General features: G+C 34.6%; 1 protein-coding gene and 1 pseudogene across 2 annotated transcripts in view; one reads left to right on the forward strand and one right to left on the reverse strand.

The window, feature by feature from the left end:
- Hook3 (hook microtubule tethering protein 3) overlaps positions 1-27,397 on the forward strand; it is a 121,724-nt gene that overhangs the window by 27,989 nt on the left and 66,338 nt on the right. For both annotated transcript variants that reach the window (XM_026380274.2, XM_026380276.2), the window contains exons 3-6: positions 1,685-1,757; positions 7,890-7,940; positions 13,704-13,836; positions 20,011-20,078. In XM_026380274.2, the coding sequence (XP_026236059.1) occupies positions 1,685-1,757; positions 7,890-7,940; positions 13,704-13,836; positions 20,011-20,078 (325 nt within the window). The remainder of the gene's footprint in view (positions 1-1,684; positions 1,758-7,889; positions 7,941-13,703; positions 13,837-20,010; positions 20,079-27,397) is intronic.
- LOC113175925 (chromobox protein homolog 1 pseudogene) lies at positions 5,538-7,202 on the reverse strand (annotated as a pseudogene).

Raw genomic sequence — 27,397 nt, forward strand, 5'->3', positions numbered from 1 at the left:
TGTATGGCACCTGATTTATATCTCAATAAAACTGTTTATTTTAAAGTAGATAGAAAATATAGTATGTTATCTAGTGATTTTTTTTTAAGTAGATAGAAAATACAGTATGTTATTTAGTGATAAAGAAACAAGCTCTAACTGAGTGGTGGATGCCTGTAACCCCAGCATCTGGGGAGGTTGAAACAAGAGGATCATGAGTTCAAAGCCAGCCTCAGCAATTTAGCAAGGCACTAAGCAACTCAGTGAGAACCTGTCTCAAAATAAAATTAAAAAAAAGAGCTGTGGATGTGTCTCAGTGGTCGAGCGCCCCTGAGTTCAATCCCTGGTACACCTCCCCCACCCCACCTCCACCCCCCAAAAAGAAACAGGCTTCAGCTGGGCGAGAGGTGCAAGCCTATAATCCCAGTGACTCACAGGCTGAGACAGAAGAATCATAAGTTCAAAGCCAGCCTCAGCAACTTAGAGAGGCCCTAAGCAACTTAGTGAGTTGCCCTAAGCAACTTTAGTGTCTCAAAAGTAAAATATGAAAAGGTCTGGGGATGTGGTTTAGCACCCCTTTGTTGAATCCCTGGTATAGGGGGGGAAAAAAAGAAAGAAAGAAAGAAAGAAAAGAAAAAGGCTTCAAAAATAATTAACTGATCTCTATAAAAATAACAGTTTGGGGTTATGTATTTATTACCTAAATATTTTTTCATAAGGAAAGTTAAAAATGCTAAGTAGCTGTTGCTTCATTTGAAGCTAATTGGAATAAAATTTTGTACTGATTGTATTTATTGGCTTGAATTACACCAGAAGTTTAAATAGATTTATTCTAACTTATCTGTCTCATTGCCTTTTTTTTTTTTCAGGGGTAGGGGAGTTTGAATAGAGACAGGTGTGTCATGGAAAGATCATGGACTTAGCATTTGTTAGGCCAGGACAAATACAGGTGCCCATCCAGGTTTTGGACAAATGATATAATTTCTTAGACTATCCATTTGAAAACTTTAAAATAAGTGAGTTGCTGGGTGTGAGAATTTTGAAGTTTCTTTTTCTTCCTAGTTGTTTGTTAGAAGTATGGGAGATTTTCCTAGGAAAAATAAAATTAAAATAAATAAATACAAGTATAATTAGGTTCTATCCATGTTTTAATGTATTTGTTCATATTAATGTTAGATTTTAAGCATTTTATAAACAAATGTTTAGACTCTATGTAATGTCTAAATCTAAAATAGGTTCTCAAGTTATTTAAAGAAACCAAAATTTAACTACATTGTGGGTAGTCTTTGAAGTATTAGGTGATAGAGATCATTAAAAATATTAACTAAAAATTTTATTTTAATTTTTTAGTCTTTTAAAAATTGTCATTGATTTTGACTGTTTTTTTAGATATTTGCATAGCATCTACAATTAATTCTAGCGCTTTCAACTAATTTTTAGAATATACTAATGTCACTGTTTTTTTTCCTGTTAGGGGTTTTTAATAATAAAATACATATTTTTATGACAGCTAAAAACAGGTTGAATTTAGAGAAATCTGCTGTAATTACACATGGCCTTTTATACTGAGTTATTTAGTGGCTGATGTGTGGCAAATACATTTTTATGCTTCACTTAAATAATGGTATGGGGTGGGATTCAATTGTCTGTTTTTTAGCATGATTAGCTACATGATTTTAATATACTAGCATTTCTTTATTTGCAGAGATCCTGCATATTTTGATGAAAATTGGCTAAACAGAATCAAAACTGAAGTGGGAGATAATTGGAGGCTAAAGGTATTTCTTTTTGTTGTACCATCTATTGAATCTTTAAATGTTTGTGTGTGTTTGATATTTGTTATGGTGGTGGTTTTTGTTTGTTTGTTTGTTTAGTCTAATACATTTAGTAAGTTTTAGAAACCTAGGTAATCCGTAGTGAAATAATCTAGAATTAAAGATTGGAGGTATCCTGAAGTCAGTAAGACATAGTGAGGGCATGGGCTTTGGAGCCAGAGTGCCTGTGTTCTCACACAGGTCTACCAGTACTTTCTGTGGGGAAGTGTTGTCGTCTTTCTGTGTTTCAGTTTCCCCACTGTAAAATACAGATTGTAATGGGATCTACCTCACAGAAATAAGTGAGTTATTGTGTACTTAGAATAGCACACAGAGGCTGGGGTTGTACCTCAGTGGTAGAGCACTTGCCTGGCACATGTGAGGCACTGGGTTTGATCCTCGGAACCACATAAAAATAAATAAATAAAATAAAGGTATTATGTCCACCTATAACAACAACAACAACAAAATAGTGCATAGTATGTGTGTTGGTTGCCAATGGTGATGGTTGTGTTGGTATTGAGAAAATGTTGATCATTATTTACTGTGTCCAAACACTCAAAGAATGAAACATTTTCATTTCTTTCCTAGTAACCTTAAATTTCAGTATTTCTCAGTCTTAAACCAAACCCACAATAAGAAATATAGTTTACTTTTGTAACCTGCTGCCCACCTGAATGTGTGTGCATATATAGGCAAGCAGCTTATTATTCATACTTTATATACTGATGTTTTTATTTTTTCAAATGTTGGTTGCAATCCACTAAATTTTTTTCTTTATATTTTTAAATAATTATATGCTCACAGGAAGTTGGTCCTGTGTAACTTTTCATCCAGTTTCTCTATTGGTAGTATCATCTATAATTATAATGCATTATCAAAATAGGGAATTAAACTTTTTATGATGTACAGATCATTTAGATTTTACCAGTGTTGCATGTACTTCTGTTTGTATGTTCAGTTCTTTGTCACCGTCTCATGGCATAGCATATTTCATTACTAATCACAGGGTACAGAACTATGGTATCACCACAGACTTCCTGGTGCTGCCTTTAAAGCCACATTCATAATACCAACACACTTGTGTCCTTGCAACCACCAATTTCTTCTACTTTTCTGTAATTTTGGTACACTAGATTGATAGATTTTTTTCTTTTTAATATATACCGGTATATACTAGTGGAGACTCAGAAATGCAAATGATTAAGCATGTAAAGCCCCTGATCTGTCTGGATTTTTTTTCCTTTTTTCATTCATATATTCATTCACAAATTTGTTTATGAACAAAGGAATGAGTAAATGATGAGGTCTCGCTCTGTTGCTCAGGCTGGTCTTGAACTTTTGGACTCACGTGGTCCTCCCACCTCAGCTTCCTGATTACCTGAGACTACAGAAGCATACCCACCAAGTCCAGCCCTGGTTTGTCTTTATATTTCCCCCAGAAAGCACTTGCTTGATTAACAAGTGTTGGTTGCTTAAGTATTGGGACTAATTCCTTCTTTTTTCTAAGCAAGGGAATGAAAACTGTTTAATGGCTCTGTTTTAATTTCTGAACAACCTTTCAAGATTAGGCAATTAAAGTAATCATTATATAATGTTATAGTGTGTTCAAAACAATGTAGGCATGTTTAAGATAATGCTACTAATCCTTTTGTGTTTGCTTGCTGGCTTGATCAAAAGGGGAGTTGCATATTCTCTTCCCCATGTGCACAGAAACACACACATGCCCAGATGCACTATATTCGTTGTCATGAGTATGTGGCAATGGTATTTAGACAGATAAAAATACAGTTATACAGTAAAAATGTTTATTATATTCTTAATGTTTAGAACTGAAATTTGTTTTCCATATTTTACCTTAAGTTATACTTCCTAAATTTTATGATGCCATTGAGTAAAAAATATGATATATATCTTTGTGATTGAGGAAAAGCTACTCTTTTAAATGAACATATTTGTTTTTAAGATATTCTAATTTTAAATATATGAGAAAAAGGATCATCTTAGAATAGGACTAAAGAAAATAAAGAATTTTCATATCTTTAAATTCTTCCAGAAGAACAAACATGTTATTTTTGAAGTTTATTATTGTTTTTAATAAATGAGCAAGTTTTTAGTTTATTTTTTCTTAAAAATAAATGTCTTCAACCCTTGGGTTGCCCTTAATTAATTCAGCCTCTTTTTTAAAAAATAAATCTATAGTTTTATTAAGACAAAAACTGACCATGTATAGGAAGTTTACATTTAAACAAAGTTTTCATAGAAATCTAACACAGGCCTAAAAAAGATTTTATAATGTAGCTCTAATACATGTTAATCTTCTAAGACCAGGTCTTTTGAAATCATTTGACCCTTAAATTGACTCGTGAAACTTGTGCTGTCAGTGAATGAAACTTGCACTAATGGTTTCAGAGTTTAGAATTAAAAAATGAGTTTCCAGTAGTTTCTCCAGTAGTTTCCATCCTAAGAACATGGGCTGTCCTCTTTCTCTAGTCTCCTCTTTACCTCCCTTGGTGCCTCCCCACATCCCTCCCACCTGCGCCCCCCACATGCCCTGCCCCCCAGTATATCAGCCATTGGTTTGGATGGACAAGCTGATATTTATAACTTCATAATTGGGAAAAAAAGGGGGTCTTTTTGTTTAACTTCAGGAATTAGCACCTCTAAGACAGAATGATCTGCCTAAATATACTCTCCCAATAAAACACTTTCCCATCTCAACTCAGTTTCTATCTCCAAAGTGGCAGCTGTGATAATTTTGTGGGGAACAACATTAAGCTCACTTTAGCTCATAAGTTTCAGGCATTCACAGCCTTTAAATAGTCTCTCACAAGTCTTCATTTATGGTGCCAATGACATTTTTTGAAATGGTAAAATACTTACCTCTTCCAATCATCAGTTACTTGTTCTTTCCATTGTTTTACCATATTCCCAGTCAGGCCCCCATTTTTAAAAAATTGTTTATTTTATTTATTTTAATGAGGTGCTGAGGATCGAACCCAGTGCCTCACAAGTGCTACGCAAGTGCTCTACCACTGAGTCACAGCCCCAGCCCCTCAGGCCCCAAATTTTAACTACAGTGATCCTATTCATTTCTCTTCTACCCCACCCTATCCTTCCCACCCCCAAATACTACACCATTAATAGCCAAAAACTATACACGTGCTGCACTATAAAAAATGCAAAGTTAAGCAGGGTATGATGGTGCACACCTGTAATCCTAACAACTTGGGTGGTGGAGGCAGGAAGATTGCAAGTTTGAGGCAAGCTCTAAGCAATTTAGTGAGACTTATCTGAAAACTAAAAAGGCTGGGGATGTAGCTCAGTGGTAAAGCACCCCTGAGTTCAATCTCCAGTACCGGAAGAAAAAAAAAAAAGAAAGCATTATTGGGAAGAGGGCTATGGGTTGTGGAGATGTTCTCGGAAGATTGACAGTACCTTTTTGCTTTCCTACACACCCAATTCTCCAGAGTTTGACCTTCATCGAAGGCTCTTTGCTTTTCTCAGTAAAGTGTAGAATGGGTTGCCTTGAAATACTTATCTCCTCTCCTCCCCTGGAATGGGTGTGCAAACTCTCCAGCTTGGAACAGCTTTTAAGTGCTTGGGCTGCTGCAGGGCACAGATTTAAGATTGGTTCTTCAAAGGACATCTTCTCAAGCTACCTAATAGTGTCAAGATAAGTAGAACTCCTCCTCTTCCCAGTCTGAGGCGACAGGGGTTGAGACTCAGGAGAGTTAATTCTTATTATCTTTTTTTGTTGTCATCCTCCAGGGTGTGGGAATGCCATTGAGTCAGCCTTTACCCATAGAGTGCTATGACAGCCTGTGAGCACTTGACATTGGCTTCCTTGGAAGGGATGAAGTCAGCCTTGTCAGAGTTTTTCAGCTAAAGTCTGTAGCTCCATTATTCAGCTCCAGCTTTAAAACCTGGGCAATGCCTTTTTTTCCTTCTTCTTTGGTTTGCTCTCTTCTTCATTATCTTGAGAGTCAGAATCAGCTTTGCACTTTCTTCCCTCTGATTTATCTATCTGTCCTGGGCTGTTTTCTGTGACCTTAGAAACTAAGCAATGAGCTCCAGGGAATCCAGGTTCTCTTCTGGCTCTGTATGTTGTCCTCATCTGAGAAAACTTTGTTTTAGGAGGTACTTCACTTTGCCCTTTACAACTTGACCATAGATAATCTTTTCCCCCCATATATTACTCTTCCTCTTTTAGCACCTCCTCCACTTTCTTGTTTTTTCTCCAAAGTGCCTGCTGGCTTTCTAATATGAAGGGGGATGCTGCCCAGAGCGGTGCTTAAGAATCTGAAAGGAGGGGCTGGGGTTGTGGCTCAGCAGTAGAGCATGTGCGAAGCACTGGGTTTGATCCTCAGCACCACATAAAAATAAATAAAATAAAGGCATTGTGTCCAACTACTGTCCAACTAAAAAAGTATTTAAAAAAAAAAAGTCTGAAAGGAATCAGTGCTAAGCTACTGGTATATCTTGTTGTGCCAGTTGGGGGAATGCTGCCCAGGAATGGAACAAGTTGGGTGGCTGCAGTCAAGCCCCTTCCTGAAAGCTGCAGCATACTGCAGGCCTTGCCAATAGCCCTCAGCTCAGCCAAATAAAAGAGCCTTGAATTCTGTGCTGCCCTACCACCTGTTCCATGTAGATGTGGACTAATTTAGTCTATTTGATTCAATAGCCACAAGTTCTATCATTTCCTGTTCTAAAATATCTTCAATTACAGGTCCTTAATCCAAAATTTGAAACTCTCTGGTCCTAAAACATTCAGACAATGGATGCTCAACCTGTACTAATATAGGCCAAGGTCAGCTAGATCAATGGGATGATCAACAGAATCATATCATATACACATTTAATTTAACATAGATTTAACTGTATGAGTTGGGGGAAAAAATTACAATTTGCAATAAACATGGCAGTGATACTCTGTTATTTCTCCCAAATAACCTATTGGCCAGAGAACTTAAGCTCTGGGATGAGTAAACACTGGGCGGTATCTGTGGTGTTTCCTTTTATTTCATTTTTAGGGTTCTTCGTAGAGTATAAGGTCTTGTAGTACTCAGTATTATTTGTTCTAATGTTTCAAGATATGACAGTAAATTTTACAACCTGTCCTAAAAGTATTTACTTTGAAAAGCTAAAGAAACAGCAATCTTTTCCAACAGTGAGGGAATTTGGAGACATTATATTTGGTGGGTTAAGAGATCTGTAAGGGTAATTTTTACTATAGTTTTTAGCTTAGTGCTCTAAATTAAGAATTGAAATCTGTGTGTAAGTGATAGCTCCACTTTGCTGAGGAAAATAGCACTAAACTTGAATCTTCATTAATGACAGCAATTTTTTCTTTGTAGAAAATCTGAATAATTCAATGTAACTGTTAAGTCTCATTCACTTACCCAGCATTTTCTGTCAATGTGGTCATTACATTGAAACTTAAACTTAGTTGGAAATTTAATTTTTTGCTTTTTTGTTGTACTAGGGATGGAACTCAGGGCTTTGCACATGCTAGCCGTAAGCACTCTACAACTGAGCTATATCCCCAGCCCATTTTTTAATTTGAGACAGGGTTTCTCTAAATTGCCCAGGCTGAACTTGAACTTGGAATCCTCCTGCCTCAGCTGTCTGATTATCTGGGATTACAGGTGTGAGCCACAGTGCTCAGTCTTAATTTTTTTTATAAATTTCTTAGACCTGTTTTGATGATGGTAAATTCAAATATGCTCTTAAATTTTATGTTTTTTTTTTTTTTTATACATCTTGGGTATCCCTTATCTGAAATGTTTGGGGACCAGAAGTGCATCAGATTTCAGAGTGTTTTGGATTTTGTAATGTTTGCGTTAGATTTTGTGGGTTGAATATCTCTAATCTGAAATCAGAATGTTCCAAATCCAAACTTTTGAGTACTAATGTGACTTTCCAAAAGTTTCAGATTTGGGAGAATTTAAAATTTTAGATTTTTGGATTAGGAATGCTTAACTTGTATATGCTTTATGATTAACTAGAATGATGTTTGGCTTAGAAAATTTTTATGTTAAACTATATTTTGATTTTTGCTTGTCTTTGACCCAGTTGTTTTCTCTCTTTATACAGATTAGCAATTTAAAGAAAATATTAAAAGGAATCCTGGATTACAATCATGAGGTAAGGACTCTCTTCTGATTCTACTTGGAAGTATTACCATAGGATAGTTTAATTTTATAATAGTTTTAAATAAGGAAAATTCATTTTCAAATTTAATAATGCACTTATTTTCTCTTATTTAGTTTCTAGGATATTGGTTCCAATAACCATCTGTTACATGCCAAACAGATGAATAAACTTTATTGCATTATGGGTAGTTTGTGGATGATTACTAATTTATATTAGATTTTGCTTTCTACTATTAATTTTCCCTTCTTCCCTAACTTGTGAAAATGGTTTAGAGCCTGTGCACTATCATGGTTAACTTCACTGCCTACTTGTGTCTTATTATTTGGCAAGACCCTGGCCCTAGGTGAACTTACTTTACCCTCAGAATCTGCATCACACATTGCTGGGGAAATTTTCAGAGAGTGGGACTAAATCATTTCACTTTAAATTTCATGATCATAGATTCCAAATGGACACAATACTATGTAGAAATCTGCATTATTTTCCTATTGTTTTCTTCCCCCTGCAAGCTTACGTGTGTTAATGATTACATTTATAACCATAACACCAGTCTTCCCATTTCAGTAAGTGTGACACTTCCATCCACCCTAGTACATCGTACAATCTTAACAGTTCACACTCCATCTCTACAAGGTACTGAGGATGAACAAAGAGTTCTTTACCACTGAGCTATATCCCCAGCTCTTTTTATTTTTTGAGACAGGGTCTTGCTAAGTTGCTGAGGTTGGCCTTAAACTTAGCAGTCCTTCTGCTTCAGCTTCCTGATTGCAGGTGTATGCCACTATGCCCAGCCCTTCCTTCTTTTAATACCATCTGCAAGATCTATTAAACCTTCAAAATAGAGTTTTCTCCAGCTCTCCCACCACGACCCTACACCAAACCATCATTAGCTTGTGTTTAGATTACTAAAAAACCTAACAGATTTTACCATTATCCTTTGGTAGTTGGGTCTCCACTTTCAAGCTAGGATAGTTTTTAAAAATATAAACTAGAATATGTCAGTTTCCTTCTTTAAGTCTTAGGTGATTTTGTATTGCCCTAAAGATCAAATCTACATTTCTTACAATGTACCACCAGGTGCTACATGATCCTCTAACTACTTCTTACACTACTTTCTCCTCACCAACAACACTATAGCCCCTTCATCCTCCTCCTGTTCCTCAGATATGCCAAACCCCTGTGTGCCTCAGAGCCTACACTCCTGGTTCTCTTGATATATGTCATGTTCTTCTCTCAGCTCTTGTCATTGCTAGCACATACTTATTTGAACCTATTCTTATTTCCCAGAGATGCATTCCCTAAGTATGCGCTATCTCAGCTGGGACAGCAGTTACTTCAGCCCATTTATTCACAGCACTGTGTTTATTCCCTTTGATCCTTGCCATATCTGGGCTCTTTTTGTTTTGTTTTGTTTACTTGGTTGTCTCACCCTCATATTAGTCATGAAATGAGGTTGGGACCAGACCTGATGTAGTCATTGTTACATCCCAGCCCCATTGCATAGTATTACCACATATTTGGCACTCTAGATTTTCTAATTATCTCAAGTATGTGGTGAAGCCCTCCTGTAATTTCAGCTACTGGGAAGGCTGAGGTGGGAGGATCATAAATTTGAGGCCAACTTCAGCAACTTAGATCCTGTCTCAAAATAAAAAGGTCTGGGCTTGTGGCTCAGTGGATTGAATTGCTGAGTTCAATCCCCAGTACCATAAATAAGTAAATATTTATAAATATTAGTAAATAGATACTATAAATGTTTATATATTTGGAAATATGTAAATAGATGACTACTCTAAAATTAATAGTGTTTATTTACATAAAGTAAATACTAATTTCCAAGAAAAATACGACACTTAAGACGTATAACAGTATATGTAGGGTTTGTGTTAGACATCTTGACAAATGTGTAAAGGAGTATTTTATTACTGTTACTTCTTAAGTGTACTAAGAAGTAATATTTATTAGATCTTTGGCTTAGAAGAAGTAATTGTTTTTGTTCTGAGCATTGTGCCTATTTTGTGAAGTATAAATGGTAATTTTCACTAAAGTTTTACAGTAAAAAAGAACGAAAACTTATATTAAAGATCATGATGATGTTTCAGGAACATTTTATTGAGTGTTATTGTGAAGAAGGTATTATTTGTAATGCTGTACTCTTACTAGATGTTAGAAGTCCTGTTATCCCCATCTTACATGTGAGAAATTTAGGTCAGGTAATCTAACCATATATACCTCTTTCTGTTAATCTATTTTGTTTTTTTAATTCCTCCAACTATTCTACCTCTACTCCACAAAATTTTCCTTGGCAATGTTTTGGTCCTTGAGTCTATCACTGTCACTCTGTGGCTTCAGTCAGCATCATCCAGTCATGCTCCTTATATTCAGAGAGTAGAAAAATCCTACCTCTGAAGATGGCTTTATGTCTTTGGAACTTTTCTAATGCCCTTTTAAGAGCCCAATTCTATTCAGTACTAAATGATTATGACAAAGAATGGGAGAATAAGTAAAACTAAAATCAGTATATATAGTTGATATTTGCTTAGTTTGTGCCTGCACAACTATTTAGTAAGCATACTACGTGACTCATTACCAGTCCTCATTTATTCTCATAGCCCAGTGTTTTTTTTTTCTTCTGACTACCTACTGTAATTTGTAATTGTGTATTTCTTTGTGCGTTTACTTATTCATTTTATGCCTTCTACACCCTACATAAACTCCTTGAAGGCAGAATACTTCTCTGTTTTTAAAAGCCTTTAACAGAATAATTCTAGTTTTAGAAATTTACCTACTAAAACTTCATAACAGCCACTCAGAATTCTGAGGCAGGAGGATCACTTGAGCCCAGGAATTGGAGGCCATCTGGGACAACAGAGTTGAGTGAGACCCTATTACAGTAAAATAAAATAAAACTACTTAGGGCTGTCTACCTCGTCATTATTTCATAGTAGGTAAAAATTGAAAATAACCCAAATGTCTAACAATAAGAAAATGTTTTGTAAATACCTTGCAACCATAAAACTTCGTATTAATAAAAACTATTTAATAATATGAAATATGAGATTGTATGTGGCATATGATACCAGTTTTATAGAAAATATACATAAATGTACTTGTAAAATATGTATGCAGATCCATAGTCTCTAATCCTTTAGACCAGATCCATTTTGAAATCCAGAGTTTTTTAGACTTTAGAAAGGTAATATGAGCCTGATGCAGTGGTGTACAACTCGGGAGGTTGAGGCAGGAGGATCACAAGTTTGAGGCCACCTTAGCAATTTAGCAAGATCCTGTTTCAAAATGAAAAGCACTGGGAAGTTAGCTTAGTGAGAAAGCACCCTTGAGTTCAATCCCCAATATCTCCTTCCCACCCCCAAATAAAAAAGGTAACATGGTATAACCATGTATTGTGTGAATACCCCCAGGCGGGTTCCCTTATCCTATTATGTTGATATTTCTGCAGTGAAACTATTTTTCACTCTAAATGGAATAATAAGAATAATAAATAAACTGTTCATTTATTACCTTTCACCCTTATCCTGGGAAGAATTCCTTTGTCCTGTCCTACCTTATATTCCATTGACTGAATAATATGTATTTCTTGTTCCTGTTTTTTTTTTTTTTTTTGTAAAGCACATTTTCCATTAACATCTTCTGAAAAGTACTTGATAGATAACTTTTTTAGGTCATGCACATTTGAAAACAATCTTCTTTCTTGAGAGTTGAGTTGGTTATGGAATTTTAGTTGGAAATAATGTAAATATTTTGAAGGCATTGCTGCATTGTCTTCTAACTTGCAGAAATGTTGAAATTTCATGTGGATTCTCATTCCTTCTTGGTAACTTTTTCATTTTCTGGAAATTTTTAGGATCTTTTAAAATCTCCCAAGTTTCAGGATGGTGTGCTTTGGTGTGAGGTGAATTTTTTGCAGGGAAAAAGCTTTATTTAAAAAATTATTACTATGCTTTGGCACTTTCCAAGTATTCAAACTACCCACCTATTAGTTTTAGTTTTAGAAATTTTTCTGATTTTTTTTAATTTATATTTTTTCAATTTATTTTCTCTATTCACTTTCCAGCCTTTGAGCCTCCTGGATTAATCCTTTAATTAATTAGCTAACCATTTCTCTTGTGTTTTTGCTCTGCTTTCTGAGATAATCACACACCTTTCTTCCAGTTTGTGCATCAAAGCTTTCATTTATGCTATCATATTTTCAATTCCCATAAGCTTTGCTCTTTCCTAAGTGAAACTTTTATATCCTGTTCTTACTTTATGAATGTAATACTTTTTCTCACCTTTCTGTGAGTACTAATCACAGATTATTTTTACTTCCATATTTTTTTTTTTTACTTTATTTATTTCTTAATCCATCTGCCCAGGTTCCTCCCAGTAGGCATCACAGTTAGCAACTGCCAAGGAAGTAAATGATCTTCCTCCCACTCCCATCACTCCTTCTCCCCAGCCATAATGATCTTGATATTGTTGGAATTCCAGTACACTCCTATCTCAGTACTTTGCCCCAGGCTAAAATCTTGTGTGGCTTGTTCCTCCACATTTTGTTATATGATTTGCTGGTTTATTCTAGATCTCTATTCATTTTGTTGTTGTTGTTTTTGTTTTGGAAAGTTATTATTTTATTTGGGGGGGGTGTTTTGATTTTGTATTTTGGTTTTTGTTTGTTTGCTTGGTTTTGGGCCTGGGGATGGAATCCAGGGTCCCACGCAGGCTAAGCACAACTCTGCCACTGAGCTGTATCCCCAGCTACTCTGTTCAGATTTTGTCTGAGGCAGATTTTGTTAGAAGCTTTCATTGACTGCTTATCTGAAATAGCAGCACCCCTTCTGCACAACACCCATCAGTTTTTCATTGTAAAATAAACATATATTCAGAAAAGTATGTGACATACTTAACAGTTAATTATAAAGTGAACAGTCTTATAATAGGTCTGTGGAACATTGTCACCACCTTAGAAAGCCCCTGTGTTCACCTTTCGCAAATTCTTCTTTTCACTTCCTATCTGCAGCATAGAGTGATCCAGAGTATGTAAAATAAAATTTAAAAATCCATTCTTTGGCAATTATCAAGAATACAAATAATAATAAATGTTGGCAAGGATGTGGGGGAAAAGGTACACTCATACATTGTTCATGGGACCACAAATTAGTGTAGTCACTCTGGAAAGCAGTATGGAGATTCCTCAAAAAACTAGGGATGGAGCCAGCATATAAACCAGGTATCCTACTCCTTGGTATATATCCAAAAGATCTAAAATCTGCATACTATAGAGATGCAGCCATATCAACTTTTATCACAGCACAATTCATAATAGATAAGCTATGGAAACAACCTAGGTACTTGTCAACAAATCTTGCTACCAGCATTTAAGGACTCAAATGGAGTGAATGTGACTATAGGGTCTGAGTTTTTATTTAATCTCGGCTTTTTTGGTGTCCCCTAGTTCAGAACCTTTTGTTTAAGGTTCACAAAAAGCAAACATCTCATCCTTCTTGGAATAGTAAAAGGATCAGTACACAGCTTCTTTTCTCAGTGTGCATATCACATGCCAAATAGTGACTTAAGTTGCTTGAGTTATCAGGATTGTTATAACTTAGGTATGTGAGGTAAAAACAAATTGGGAGTGAGATTGAACAGCTGTGTCCTTTGCAGTCAGTTTCTAGTGATTAAAAAGTAATCTATCAAATATTTCATGTGGTAATATAAATGTGAATGTAATTGTAATCTTTTGTTTCCATTTAGATTTTAGGACAACAGATTAATGACTTTACCCTTCCTGATGTGAACCTTATTGGAGAGCATTCTGATGCAGCAGAGCTTGGAAGGATGCTCCAACTCATTTTAGGCTGTGCTGTGAACTGTGAACAGAAGCAAGGTAATTTATATATTAGTGTATATATTTGAAATATTGAAGCAAAGTAATATATACTGTATATTTTATATATAAAGCACAGTACAAACAATATCTCTCAAAGGTCACCTGTTTTCTACAAATTTTTGCTAGTTTTTTTCAATTTTTTTTTTTAGTTGTAGATATCTTTATTTTATTTATGGATTTTTATGTGGTGCTGAGGATCAAACTTAGTGCCTCACACGTGCTAGGGGAGCTCTCTTCCATTGAGCCACAACCTCACCCCAATTTTTTGCTAGTTTTAGTATTTTTGTTTTGTTTTAGTTTAAGCAAGTTTTAGTAAATTTGGTTGTGGTCCTCTTCTTTCTGTTTCTGAGAGACCACATAATTCTTTTTGAGTAGATTGTTTTGTTGTTTATTTTTTATTTTTGTGGTGCTGGGACTGAAACCCTACCTTGTGCATGCCAAGTATGTGTCTACCACTGAGCTACATACCCATCCTGAGTAGAATGTTTTTAATGTATTTTAACTGCATTGGATATGATGAAATTTATTGTTAATTGCACAAGGTTCACCTATTAGTTTGGAAAGTGAACACAGATGCCCATCAGCAGTTCAGTGGGTATCCATGTCTACCTTCCCAACATAATCTATAATAGATGCCTTAGAGTCGACATTGTCCCACACCCCGCCCTTTTCCCCATACTGTAGTTTGAAATATTTACAAGATTGTCTTTGCTGTGGGGAAAAGAGGAGAGAAGAGTATCATAATATGTTGTCTTTAAATGATAAAAATAGTTTGAAATTCTGTTCCCTCTAAATGTGGTAGATATTCTTCCCCAAGAAATCACTTAAGTCGGTTTTTTAAAGGAAAGAATATTACATATTATCTAGATTGTTTCATCCTACTTACTTATAAGTGATTATAAAACTTTTAGAAACACTATGGGATATTTCTTATTAACCTATCTAGCAAGAAAACTTGAAATTCAAGGGCTTTGGGGGATTGTTTTCACAAAGATGAACAAAGACTTTAAAATAAATTAATGATTTGTATATCAGTGCTAGAAACATCTCACCATATAAATATGAATTATTTTTTATTTTCTTTGTTTCCTTTGTATTGCAATCTAAACTATTGAATTTGAAGTTCCCAGAGCTGAATTTTATCATTTTTATCAAAATATTGGTCAATTTATTAGCTAATTCAGTTTGTAAAATGGCAGTTTAGAAAACATCTCTACTTGAAAGTAGATTAAGAGCATGGGCTGTAATGCCTAATGGGCTGTAATGCCTTGTTTTCAAATTTGATTCCACTTTCAGAAACTATGGAGGGATATTGAGCAAATCACTTAATCTCTGTATTTTAGTTTCTTAATAAAATGAAAATTTAGTACCTACCTCATAAGGTTATTTTGAGGACTCAGGGAGATATGTGCGTAAAACAGTATAGGTTCTTTCACATAAATGGTTCAAATGTTCTTAGTTATGTGGAAACTCTTTTTTCTCTTTTGCAATACTTGGGAGTGAAGCCAGGACCTTGTCATGCTAGGCAAGTGCTATTGAGCTATATCCCCATCCTTTTTTGTTTCTTTTATCTTTTGAGACAATATATCACTGAGTTGCCCAGGCTGTCCTTGAACTTGGTATTCTCCTGCCTTAGTATTTCAAGTAGCTGAGATTACAGGCATACAACCACTATGCCCAATGAAACATAATATTTTATAAAGTATTTTAAAACATTAATTTTGGTTCTATTTTCATTGTGTGTTTTGTAGAGTTTTAGGTTACTACAATTTTTTCAATGATAGTTATCATAAGGTGGTGTTTAGGGATTTATATTCATTTTCTGAATAGTGGAACATAAATTAGTAAATCCACTTACTTAAAGACTACTTTTAGTTAAATTTAGTTCACAAATTTTGTTAGAAAATATAGTACTTTATATGTATAGCAAATCTAAGATGACAGATTTGTTCTTTGCTGAAGATACTTGAAGACCAACTTTGATATGTAGATAACAATGTAATAAATATCTTTTAAAAAATTTTCCAAGTAGCTTTTAAATAGCTTTTCTAATCTTAAATAGCTTTTCTGTCCCCTCTATTGAGAGCTACTTATCTGCATGGAGATCACTTGTTTTCTAAGAAATACTGTCAGGTTTATCATAAATAAAGTGAATAAATAATACCCTCTTCTAATTGATTTATGTCACAAATGTTTATTTTTATGTCACAAATGTTTATTGAACTGATACATTAGGGAATAGGAACACAGTGGTAGATAAAACAGAGACAGTACCTGCCCTATTGGAATGAGAGTAGAGGGAAAAGGCATTAAATAATAACATCAGAATGCTGGTGAGTTCCTCTGAAGACCAAGAACAACCTGGATATGGAGTGAGGAAGCTATTTAAGTAAAGCTGTGGAGGATAATGGGTTAAGTATAATCTAAGTAGTAGAAACTGAATGTAAGAAAGTTACCTTTGAAGGATTTAAAAGCTCCACAAAACTACGATGAAGTATAGTGAGGAACAGATAAAGAGAAACAAAGCAGGGGAATAGGTAGATGAGGGTTATTCTAAACGATGACAATCACAATATTTTTCTTGCCCCTTCCCTCACCTTTGGTAATGCCAAAGAGATCTTTATTAACTTGTTCTTTGTTTTTTTTTTGCGGGTAAGGGTGTTCTAATAGTAAGTTTGATAATAGTCAATGTTGTTTTCTTAAAACAGTGACTACTTTTACTGATCTGATTTAATTTTTTTTTTTTTTAACAATGAATTTCTTTCTCTCTAGCTTCATTCCTTTTAGATTTTATCATGACATACTCATAGTAAATTTCAGTTGCTTATTCAGTTTAGCTGAAATATTCTGTAGAGTCATCTACAATCATTTTTTCCTCTGAAATTGTATAAATAATAAAAAAAAATTTTTTTGAGCGGATTTTAACATCTCACTGATTCAGATTTAGGGTATTCCTTGCTCTCAGGAACATAGTAGAAAACTAGAAATCAAATAAATGAGTTTCAGAATTACTAAGCATTAGCTGTCTCTGTATGTATGATATACAACCCAGGGTTTATTGAAATGGCTCTATCATTTACTACCTGACTCACTTTGGACAAGATCTCAGCCTACTTCCATGTCTGCAAAATGAGTATACAAAATCTCCTAGTCATACAAATATAAGGGCTTTGTGCTTAGACACAGTTTGTAGTTAAGAAGTGAAAAGCAGCTGCTAAGAACTTTGAATATTTGTGCTATCTTGACTAACTTCTTTAATTAGGGCAAATAAAATTGAATTTGTAAAAGTAAAGATTAGTAGAGACACTGATAATATTTACTTAGTATCTCCTTTCTCTCTGGTATTCTCCTATTCATTAATAGAACAAAAATATGCTTTTTATAGATTAGGAAACTGGGATTCCCAAATATTAAGTGACTTGTCCAAGATTTCTTACTTGTGAGGGGCTAGTCAAGAACAAACACTCATGTTTCTTCCACATTTAAACTTAGTTTAGTACTCTTTGTACTATATCATGCTGTAAATTTTGGACAGCTTAGATTTTAGTGTAAATTCCCTTATATACTGCACCTCATTCTCCAGCATAACCTCATAGATATGTACCTAATAACTGTATGTAATTGTATTTTGACCTTTAAAGATTTGTAAATGGTTAAAATTGTACATTAATGTAGTTTTCATCATCATTTTATCATTTAGCATTTTACGGTGTTCGCGGGGAAGGGCCTTGACGTGGCAACACCGCTTCTTAACTAACGCTTCCCCTCTCACACCTACTAACTTCCTAACCCTCATCCCACTTTCTTTACTTCCAGTAGGCTGCCATTGAATTTCCCTTTGCCATTATCAGTGCCATGGCTTCTTCTCTTTCATGTTCACAGTCTTCATTTTGAGATCGGGTCAGTCATCTGAGTTTCATTAGTTTTTGTAGTTTGATGCCTTCAAACAGAATATCTAAAGCTCTCCCTTGCTATATCTCTAAACTCATAGGATGATTGTCATTGAGAAAAACAGAAGAAAACATTGATCTCAGACTAAAGGAATTCCTTACTAGCCAAATAGTAATTATGATGTATTCCTCCTCTTGGATTGTGTATGTTTGTATAATGAAACATTTGATTGGGTTCAAGTATCCTTATGAGAATACTTTCATTAAAACACATTTTTAAAAAAATTTTTAGTTATAGGTTGACACAATATCTTTTGTGTTTTTTTTTTATGTGCTGCTGAGGATCGAACCCAGGTGCCTCACGCATGCTAGGTGAGCGCTCTACCTCTGAGCCACAACCCCAGCCCCTAAAACACATTTTTGATAAACTAAAAGCTTTGGCATTGACACCAGAATGTCCTAATGTCATGGTTTAATAGTGTTTTTAAAATGCTTTTTTAAAAACAAGTTGCCTGTCAGGAAGAGGATTACAGTTTAGCATTCCAAATATGAGGGTTTTTATAAATGGATTTTATTTATGAAACCTAGGGTCTTCGAATTTCCAGTTGATAGCTACCGAATGTTTATAGTATTGAGAGAGCACAGTGGTGCAAAGTTCACAGGGTTAGGAGTTAAGTTCATATTTAAGTCTTTGTTCTACACTTTTTGAGGTGGGTGCTCCAGAACTCATGCATTCTAAGCACTCACTCTACCACTGAAATAAATTTCCTGCCTCTGCATTTTTTAAACCTTGGGTAAAGTTTATTTATCCTTGAATAACTTCTATTAGTTTTCAGTTTTTCATCTGCAACAGGAAAGTATTAACATACTTTGCAGAGTTGTTGAGAAGTATTAGAGATAAACTACACATAAGTCCTTACTAATGAATCTCATCAAAAAATTACCTTGACAATTTGACAAGATTCCTTCATATTCTAATTCTAGTGGTGAGAAGATTTCTTTTATATTTGCTTTTTTTGTATATATGGGATTAGAGTGACGAGTGAAGGCTAAAATTTCCTTATTAGTTTACCTTTTAAAATATTTTTTTTTGAAAACATATTTACCATGTTTGTTGGAATCCACCTATTTTTTTAATGCTTAATGCCACTTATCCATTATTATATTTGGAAATAATGAAAAATCACTTCCCGGACTGTTTCTTTTTAAATTTTATATATATATATATATACATATATATAAATATATTTATTTATTTATTTTTATGTGGTGTTGAGGATTGAACCCAGTGCCTCACACATCTATGAGGCAAGTGCTCTACCACTGAGCCATAGCCCTGCTCACTTCCAGGGCTTTTAAGAAGGAAAGAAATTATTGTTTCAATATTGTTGTACTAAGAGCTAAAGAGACCTTTCTTTTTCTGCAGTGGTGAGGATAAGATTGATGAGGTTGCTATTTTAGCATATTAGCAATATTAGACATTATTTTAAAGCCTGGGATTATACAGTATATGTTTCTCTTTTTTTCCCCTTTCACTCATTTATTTATTTTGTTTTCATTGATGTTTTATATACATATATATATGATGGAATTTACTGTGGTATATTTATATATGCACATAACATGCTTTGTTAATTTAATTCTGCATTTCCTCCCCTTTCCTGTCTCTCTTCCCTTTCTTTTGCTCTTCTTCTTCTACTCCACTAATCTTCCCTATATACAATATTTGTTTAACTATACAATTAGATTCTATCTTAAATTCATCTTAATTCTTTGCTAAGCATGTCTTGGGTTTATTAAGTATTTTCTTTTGTGTAGTAGAAAATACTAGTGTAGAAATTAAAAATAATTCAGTGCTTTAATGTTACATGAGAATAAAAGACTTCAGATTTTTTTTAACCATTTAGCAAAGAATAATGTAAAAGATAACTTTTAGATTTTAGTAAAAGTAAGTAAGTAAATAAGTAAATGCCTTAAACTATATGATTTCATTTATTTACATTGACAACATGTAATGCTGATGCTGCATTCCCCTGACGTATAGCTGTAGCATCAGCTTTATAAGAAATGATGTAAGGGGAGAAAATGTCTTCAGGAAAGATAAATACTGCGATTTCAGCCTTTGCTTTACCTATGGCACATATGTGAATACATTAAGCATGTATGAGGGACTCATAGGGAGAATCAAAACAAGAAACTAAGAATTTATGAAGTGTTAGCCTTCATCCCCTTGGCTGTATTTACCTTGAACAGTGACATTCTAGATTGTTCTTGTTTGCAGAGTACATCCAAGCCATTATGATGATGGAGGAATCTGTTCAACATGTTGTCATGACAGCCATTCAAGAGGTATGTTGGAGCTTTGTGGTTAAAGAAGTAGAGATTTTACAAAGTAATTTCTCCTACTCATTTTTAGAGCACTTTTTTTGGCAGTGCTGGGGATTGAACTCAAGAATCTTGCACATCTTGAGCATCATTCTGCCACAGAGCTTTACCCCCAGCCAAGACCTTTCTTCTTTACATTTATGATAGAGCCTGTTTCTTTCTTTTTTGGGGGTGGGGGTACCAGGGATTGAACAACCACTGAATTACCTCCCCAACCCTTTTAAAATATTTTATTTAGAAACAGGCTTTTGCTGAGTTGCTTAATGTCTCCCTAAGTTGCTTTGAATTTGTGATCCTCCTGCCTCAGCCTCCTGTGCTGCTGGGATTACAGGTGTGTACCACCATGCCTGGCCAAGTCTGTTTCATTTTTTATTTAAAAAATCATATGTATTTAAAACTCACATCTATTTAGATTTTAAACATTTATTTTGTAAATATAGTTGCAGCTAATCCTAATTTCTAAAAGTGTCCTTAATGAACTAGGAATAGTAGACTAATTCCTAAAGGTAATAAAAAATCATATCTATGTTAAACCAGCAGTCTACCTCATACTTAACTATCGGTTTTTCTGTTTGGCAAAAAATGGGTCCTCAACTCAAGCTATACTCAAAGCAATTACTATTTGAATATTTATTTTAACTGGAAGTCATAAAAGTACAAATAAATTGATCAGACTAACACCTGGTTAATATCAGGATGTGAGAATGTTTTCAGCCATAGAAGCAATGGAATAAGCCCTGAAAGAAGATAGAAAATTGTATACAGGACATGAATATGCAAGTAACAGAAAAAATACAAAATGCAAACATGAAAAATGCCAAATGCAAATTTAGATAGTGTTTTTTTGCAATGACTTCTGATACCGACAACTAAGAATTGGGCCCCACTTCAAAGAGGAAGGACATAGCTGTCCACAGACTGCCCTTACTTCAGAGAAGAGCCCCACATTCAGGGATCCCTAGGCTACTCTCCTAACTGACCATCTGGGTTCAAATTTAGGAGTTACCACTATCCTTAAATTTTGTAATTCACTGGAATAACTCAAAACTCAGAAATGTTAATATGTGACAAATGGATACAAATAAAACAAATTAATTTCTGAATTTTTAAGTTTCTGTTAAGCCAGAAAGTATGTAGGATAAGGTCTGGGAGTATCCAAAATGCAAAGTTTCTATTGTCCCTTCTCCAAAGATTCAGGATGTCACCCTTATGGCACATCACTGTGTGACAATACATAGATTATTGTCACCCAGGGAAGCTTATCTGAGCTTTTGTGTCCAGTCTTCATTAGAATCTCATTACATAATATTATTGATTGAGTAACTTACCATAGGTCTGAAATCCATTTTCAGTCCCTACCTCTCCAGAGGTTAAACTGATATCAAGTGGCTTAAAATCCCAATCTTCTAATCACATGGTGGATCTTCCTGGATGTCCAGCCCCCATCTGTAATCATCCTCTTAGATCACATGAATATAAAGACTCCTTTCAGTAAGAAATCCCAGCAGTTTAGATACCACCTCCCTGGATAGGGGCAAAGACTAGCCAAATTCTTTATTACCTAGGACCTTTCAAAAAACCAAAGCCTTGGGCTGGGGTTGTGGCTCACTGGTTGAGCACTTGCCTAGCATGTATGAAGTAGTAGCATTATAGTAGATTATTTGTTCAATTTTTGTGATAAAATATATGTAACACAAAACTTGCCATCCTACCCACTTTTAAATATAAATTCAATTATAATAAATTTTATTCTCTTATACATTTTGTGGGGAACAGTACTGGGTGGGGATTGAACCCAAGGCCTCATGCATTCTAGGTAAGTGTTCTACCACTGAGTTACACACAAGCCCAATTGTAGTGAATTTTAAGTGCATTAACAGATGCAAATTTATATAGTAAATACAACACAATCAAAACTGTATTTGATTCTCAGAACCACATGTAAATAAATAAGGTCCATCAACAACTAATATTTTTAAAAAAAAAAAAAAAAGGCAAAGAAGTAGGTCAACCCAGCTGCAATGTTGTGAGCAGCTGGTGTAGCTCCAGCTCCTTGGGAATCTGGGGCAGGATGATGACTTAAGCCCAGGAATTGGAGACCAGCCTGGCATCATAACAAGACCCCATCTCAAAAGATAAATAATAAAAAGTTGATTAGTATGGCATTTAGAACTGATGTTAGGAGTATAAACTGGCAAATCTTTAAAGAAAATGCTATTGTATACCCTTTTATGTCATGTAAGATTAGGTTTGATTATAAATGTTAAAACACCAAAACGATGATGGTCCTGGATTGTTATGAAGACTCTATAGTCATCAGGGACCCAGCATTCTTCCAGTACATTAGACTTAATAAGGTCTTTGCCATCCATAATACATGATACCCACCTAGTGGTTCAACTGTGGCTTTTTAAGCTTCAGCTTTCACATTTCCAGCCAGCATGAAGGATTAAAGGAAGGGTTTGTATTTCCTTGACATAAACCTGCAGGAATTTCCCCCCTTAGTAACCAGATATCACTCACATAGCCACAGCAGGGAGACTGGGGGATCTGGCCCTTACTCTGGGTGCTAATAGACCCAAGTCAACATGTGCGAATTCTGTTGCTAAGAAAGAGTAGGGAAAATAACAGGGGCCACAAACAATTACTGTAATCCGTCCTTGTAATTCCATATTTAGGAATTCATCAAAAAATATGACATGTAAAGACATGTAAAAATAATTGTAATAATAAGCACTTTCCAGCACCTATTATGTGATAGATAGTGTTGTATTTACTATATAAATTTGCATCTGTTAATGCACTTAAAATTCACTACAATTGGGCTTGTGTGTAACTCATTGGTAGAACACTTACCTAGAATGCATGAGGCCTTGGGTTCAATCCCCACCCAGTACTGTCCCCACAAAAAAGTATAAGAAAATAAAATTTATTATAATTGAATTTATATTTAAAAGTGGGTAGGATGGCAAGTTTTGTGTTACATATATTTTATCACAAAAATTGGACAAATAATCTACTACAATCTTGTGAGATGTTATCATTTGTCCCATTTTATAAAAGAAAACTGAAGTATAGAGAGTTTGAGTAACTAGCTCAGGTTCACACAGGAAATAGTGACAGAGTTAGAACTCAAATCTAAACAGTCTGAATCTAAGGCTCATGCTTACAGTTGTGCTGTATCGCCTAAAATAGTTATTTCAGTATTATTTCCTAGTACTGAAACATTAGAAATAACCTAACTACTCAACAAAAGGGTAATTGATAAATTATGGTATATTGGCACATTATGTAGGCATTATGGCATATTTTTTTAAAATAATGACATAGATGAATAATGATATCATAGTTCAGGTTAAAAAAGTTAGATTATAAACCAGGTGTGGTGATGCACCAATAATCCCAGCAACTTGGGAACCTGAGGCAGGAGGATTGCAAGTTTGAGGCCAGCCTTAGCAAATTAATCAAATCCTGTTTAAAAAATTAAAAGTGCTGAGGATGTAGCTCAGTGGTAAAGTGTCCCTAGGTGCAGTCTCTAGGACCATTAAAAAAAAAAAAAAAAAGGTAGAATATAAAGCACACGAAGAATGTGTGATTCCATTTATAAAAAAAATAGGATGAGAGAAAACAAACTTACTCAATTTTAACTTCTCTCTTAAAGGTTGAATATTCTTTACTCTTTGTCTGATTTTACTGTAATAACAGATATTATAACAAGAAATACTTTCTAAATTAAAATCTGTGATCATGTGATTTTCATTCTATGAATCTGTCCCAAGAAATTATTTTAAAATTCAAAGATTGAATACAGTGTTTTTTCAAACTACTTTAAATTAATAGAAATGTGAAAGCAGTATATATTCATTGGTACACTTGTATTTAATTGTGTTACCTTCATCCAATGGAAAATTATGTAATTAATAAAAGTGTGTTTAAAAGGATATCTTATGACTGGAAAAAATTTAAAACATAGTATGAATGAACATATAAAATTAATATACAATAGGATTATAATTAAATTTTCAAAATAAATTATATATTTATTGTATGTGTATTCATTTAGCAAATACTACTTATTGAGTACACAGTATGCACTAGGCACTCTAGTAGATATTATAAATATAACTGAAAGAGATGAAGATGTCCCTTGCCTGTCAAAGGAAAAGAATTAAATAAAAATTCAAATACAGTAAGAAAAGTGCCATGATGGGGGAAAAATATAGGAGTCCTTGTTGAGAGTATCTAACTCAGTTTGAGGACATTAGGTAAGGCTGCCTCTGAGAGGAAGTGAGGCTGAACACTGAAGGATGAGAATGAGATAAGGAAGTACAAAATTTTTTTCTAAAGTCCAAAAGTCAAGAAAAACCAAGACCAAATGACATGGGTTGGAGCTATTGAAAGAACAGTGCCTGTAGCAAACATTGTGAGAGAGAAAATGCTCAGAAATAAAATAAGACATACAAGATTATTAGGACACCATGCAGTTTTGTGAAGAGCTATAATTTTGGAAATGAATGAATAGATTCTAAGGAAAAAAATACATTGAGACCAGTAATTGAAAAAAATCTGTGCAATAAGGATGGATTGGGGGAAAACAAAAGTGGAGAAAGGGAGACCAATTAAAAGACCTTAATACTTACTCAGTGAAAACAGATGAAAGCCTATACTAAATTATGGCAGTCAGTGTTAGAAATAAACAGATTTGAAAACTGGTAGACATGTTGATCAATGGAACTTAAGAAGAAGGCTTTTCCCTTTGGACACATTCTGTTTTTATGGTTTCTGATCAGGTGCTACTTTGATTTTTTTTTTAAACTGTAGTAAAATACACAGGACATATAATTTCCCACTAGTAACATTTAACATATAAACAGTGTTGTACCGATATCACCATTATTTAGTTCAGAACTTTTTCATCATCTCAAAAGGAAACCTAGTACCCATGAAGCAGTCTCTTCATTAAGCACAAACTTCCTCCAGCCCTTGGCAACCAGTTATCTGCTGTCTTGTCTCTATAAACATGCCTATTCTGGATATTTTCTATAAATTGAATCATATCACTTGTGGCCATTTGTGTTTGGTTTCTTTTATTTAACGTGTTTTCAAGGTTTGTTCTAGTATATATCCTTACTTTTCCTTTTTATGACTAAATATTGTTCTGCTATTTGGATATACCACATTTTGTTTATCTGTTCATTGGTTGATGGACATGTGAGTTATTTCCCTCTAATGGCTGTTGTGAATAATGCTGCTGTGGACATGATTGTAAAAGTTTATCTTGAATACATTTTAAAATCTTTTGGATGTTTCCAGATGATGGTCCCTGACTTAAAATGTTCATCAGGGTTTGTTGATTTTAAGATGGCATAGAGAGCCTGTACTTCATCTTTTTCATGAAAATTTTCATCTTTTCCTGGGTAGAGATACGATATTATCCTCTTTTGTGATGCTGGGCAGCAGTAGTCATCTATTCCCAGTCAGCCACAAGATCACAAGGGCAAACAAACCGTGGATATTCCATAGAGTACTCTGTTGCTAAGTTAGGATGTTCAGTAAGCTAAGAATATTAAATGAATTTTTGATGTAACAAAATGTGGCTTATTAGGACATAACTGTAGTGTAAGTTGAGGAGTATCTGTATCCTGAAATGGAATTGCTGGATCATGTGGTAATTCTATGTTTAATTACATGAGGAACTTCAAAAGTGTTTTCTTCTACAGCTGTATCATTTTGCATTTCCACCAGTAATGCAGGAGGCTTCTGATTTCTTTACAGCTTGGTCAACCTTTGTTATCATCCATCTTTGTAATAATAGCCTCAAAACGTACATGAATAGTATCTTATTGCTTTGCTTTTGATTTCCATAATGACATTATATTGAGCATTTTTCATGTGTTTGTTGTAGTATCTTTTGGAAGAAATATCTGTTCAAGTAAATGATCATCTTTTAGCCACTTAAATGCTAATAAGCCCCAAGAAAGAGAAAGACAGATGTTGTGATATAAGAAAGAGGACTGATAAATGGAATAGGGTCTCTAAGAAGACCTGTTCTTAGAGGCTTATTCTGCCACTTGTGCTCTCAATTCCATTCCTTCCAGCTTCTTAGCTGGAAGGTAAACTAGAGAAGATAATTGATAAAACAAATGACAAACATGGATTCTAAAGTGGAAAAGGAAAATCCCCAAAATAAGATGACAATGTTAGTAGAAGAAAGAGAAGTAAACTTTAGCCAGGCAAAACCAATAGTGTTCACTGCAGTTTCTAAGCAAAGTAAGGAACAAAGTGAATACAAGAATGATGGGCTAAGACTTGAAACACGGAAAAGGTGAGAAGAGGGATAGGACCTAGGAGCTCAGTGAAGCTGAGGAACAACTGAATGAAAGATTGACAGTGTTCAGAGTGGGATATTTAACTTTTTAACTTTTTATTGAGAGGTGTTATAATAAGGACCAAAATACAACAAGGGGCAAAAAGGAGAAAAGACTGAAAAAAATAATTTCCTGCTCCCTGCTCCTACCCACCTCTGAATTACAGAATTCTCTTAATATCTTGCCACTGCCTTTATCATACTATACTGTATTTACCGATTTATGTTTCTTTCTTGAATTCTGCTAGACCCATGGTTGTCAAACAGAGCTAATTTTTAAGTATGTCAAAATTATAAAAGTTATTTTTTCCAGATGGTAGAGATCTTTTTCATTATATTTTTTCTTCTCTACAATGAGTACCATTTTTTTCAATTTGAAGAAAAGTCTTTTTAAAAATCTTACTATTAATATACTCAACTAAAGCATAAAAATTGAAGCTGGTATTTTTCACTTTCTTGAGATTTCCCCCCCTATTGTGTTAAAGGACTTTCATTCTCTTCTCATTAGTGAGTTGGAGCAGTGATTCTCAAGCTCCAATGTGCTTCAGATCACCTGGAGTACTTATTGAACTGTCCTCAGGCTAACCCTAGATGTTCTGACTCAGTGAACCTGGATGGGGCCCAAGAATTCATATTTCTGACACGAGACCAAGCAGTGCTAATACTGTTGGTCTGGGGATCTCATGTTGAGAAGTGCTGATGTTACTGAACATAACATTTCAGTTCTCTAGAGAGCAGAGTGAAGGATGAAATCACAAGATCTCTTGATATTAAATCCCCACATTTCTAATTGTCCCTCCCCCTTTTGTCCTTCAGACGAAACATGAGAAATCATAGAAGACTGGGGCTGTTTGAGTCTGCCCCTTTTATTTGTCATGGTCAGAATTTTATCCCTTTCTCCCAACCTTTCAGACAT

Source organism: Urocitellus parryii, chromosome 14, assembly GCF_045843805.1.
Source record: "Urocitellus parryii isolate mUroPar1 chromosome 14, mUroPar1.hap1, whole genome shotgun sequence".
Classification (NCBI taxonomy): Eukaryota; Metazoa; Chordata; class Mammalia; order Rodentia; family Sciuridae; genus Urocitellus; species Urocitellus parryii.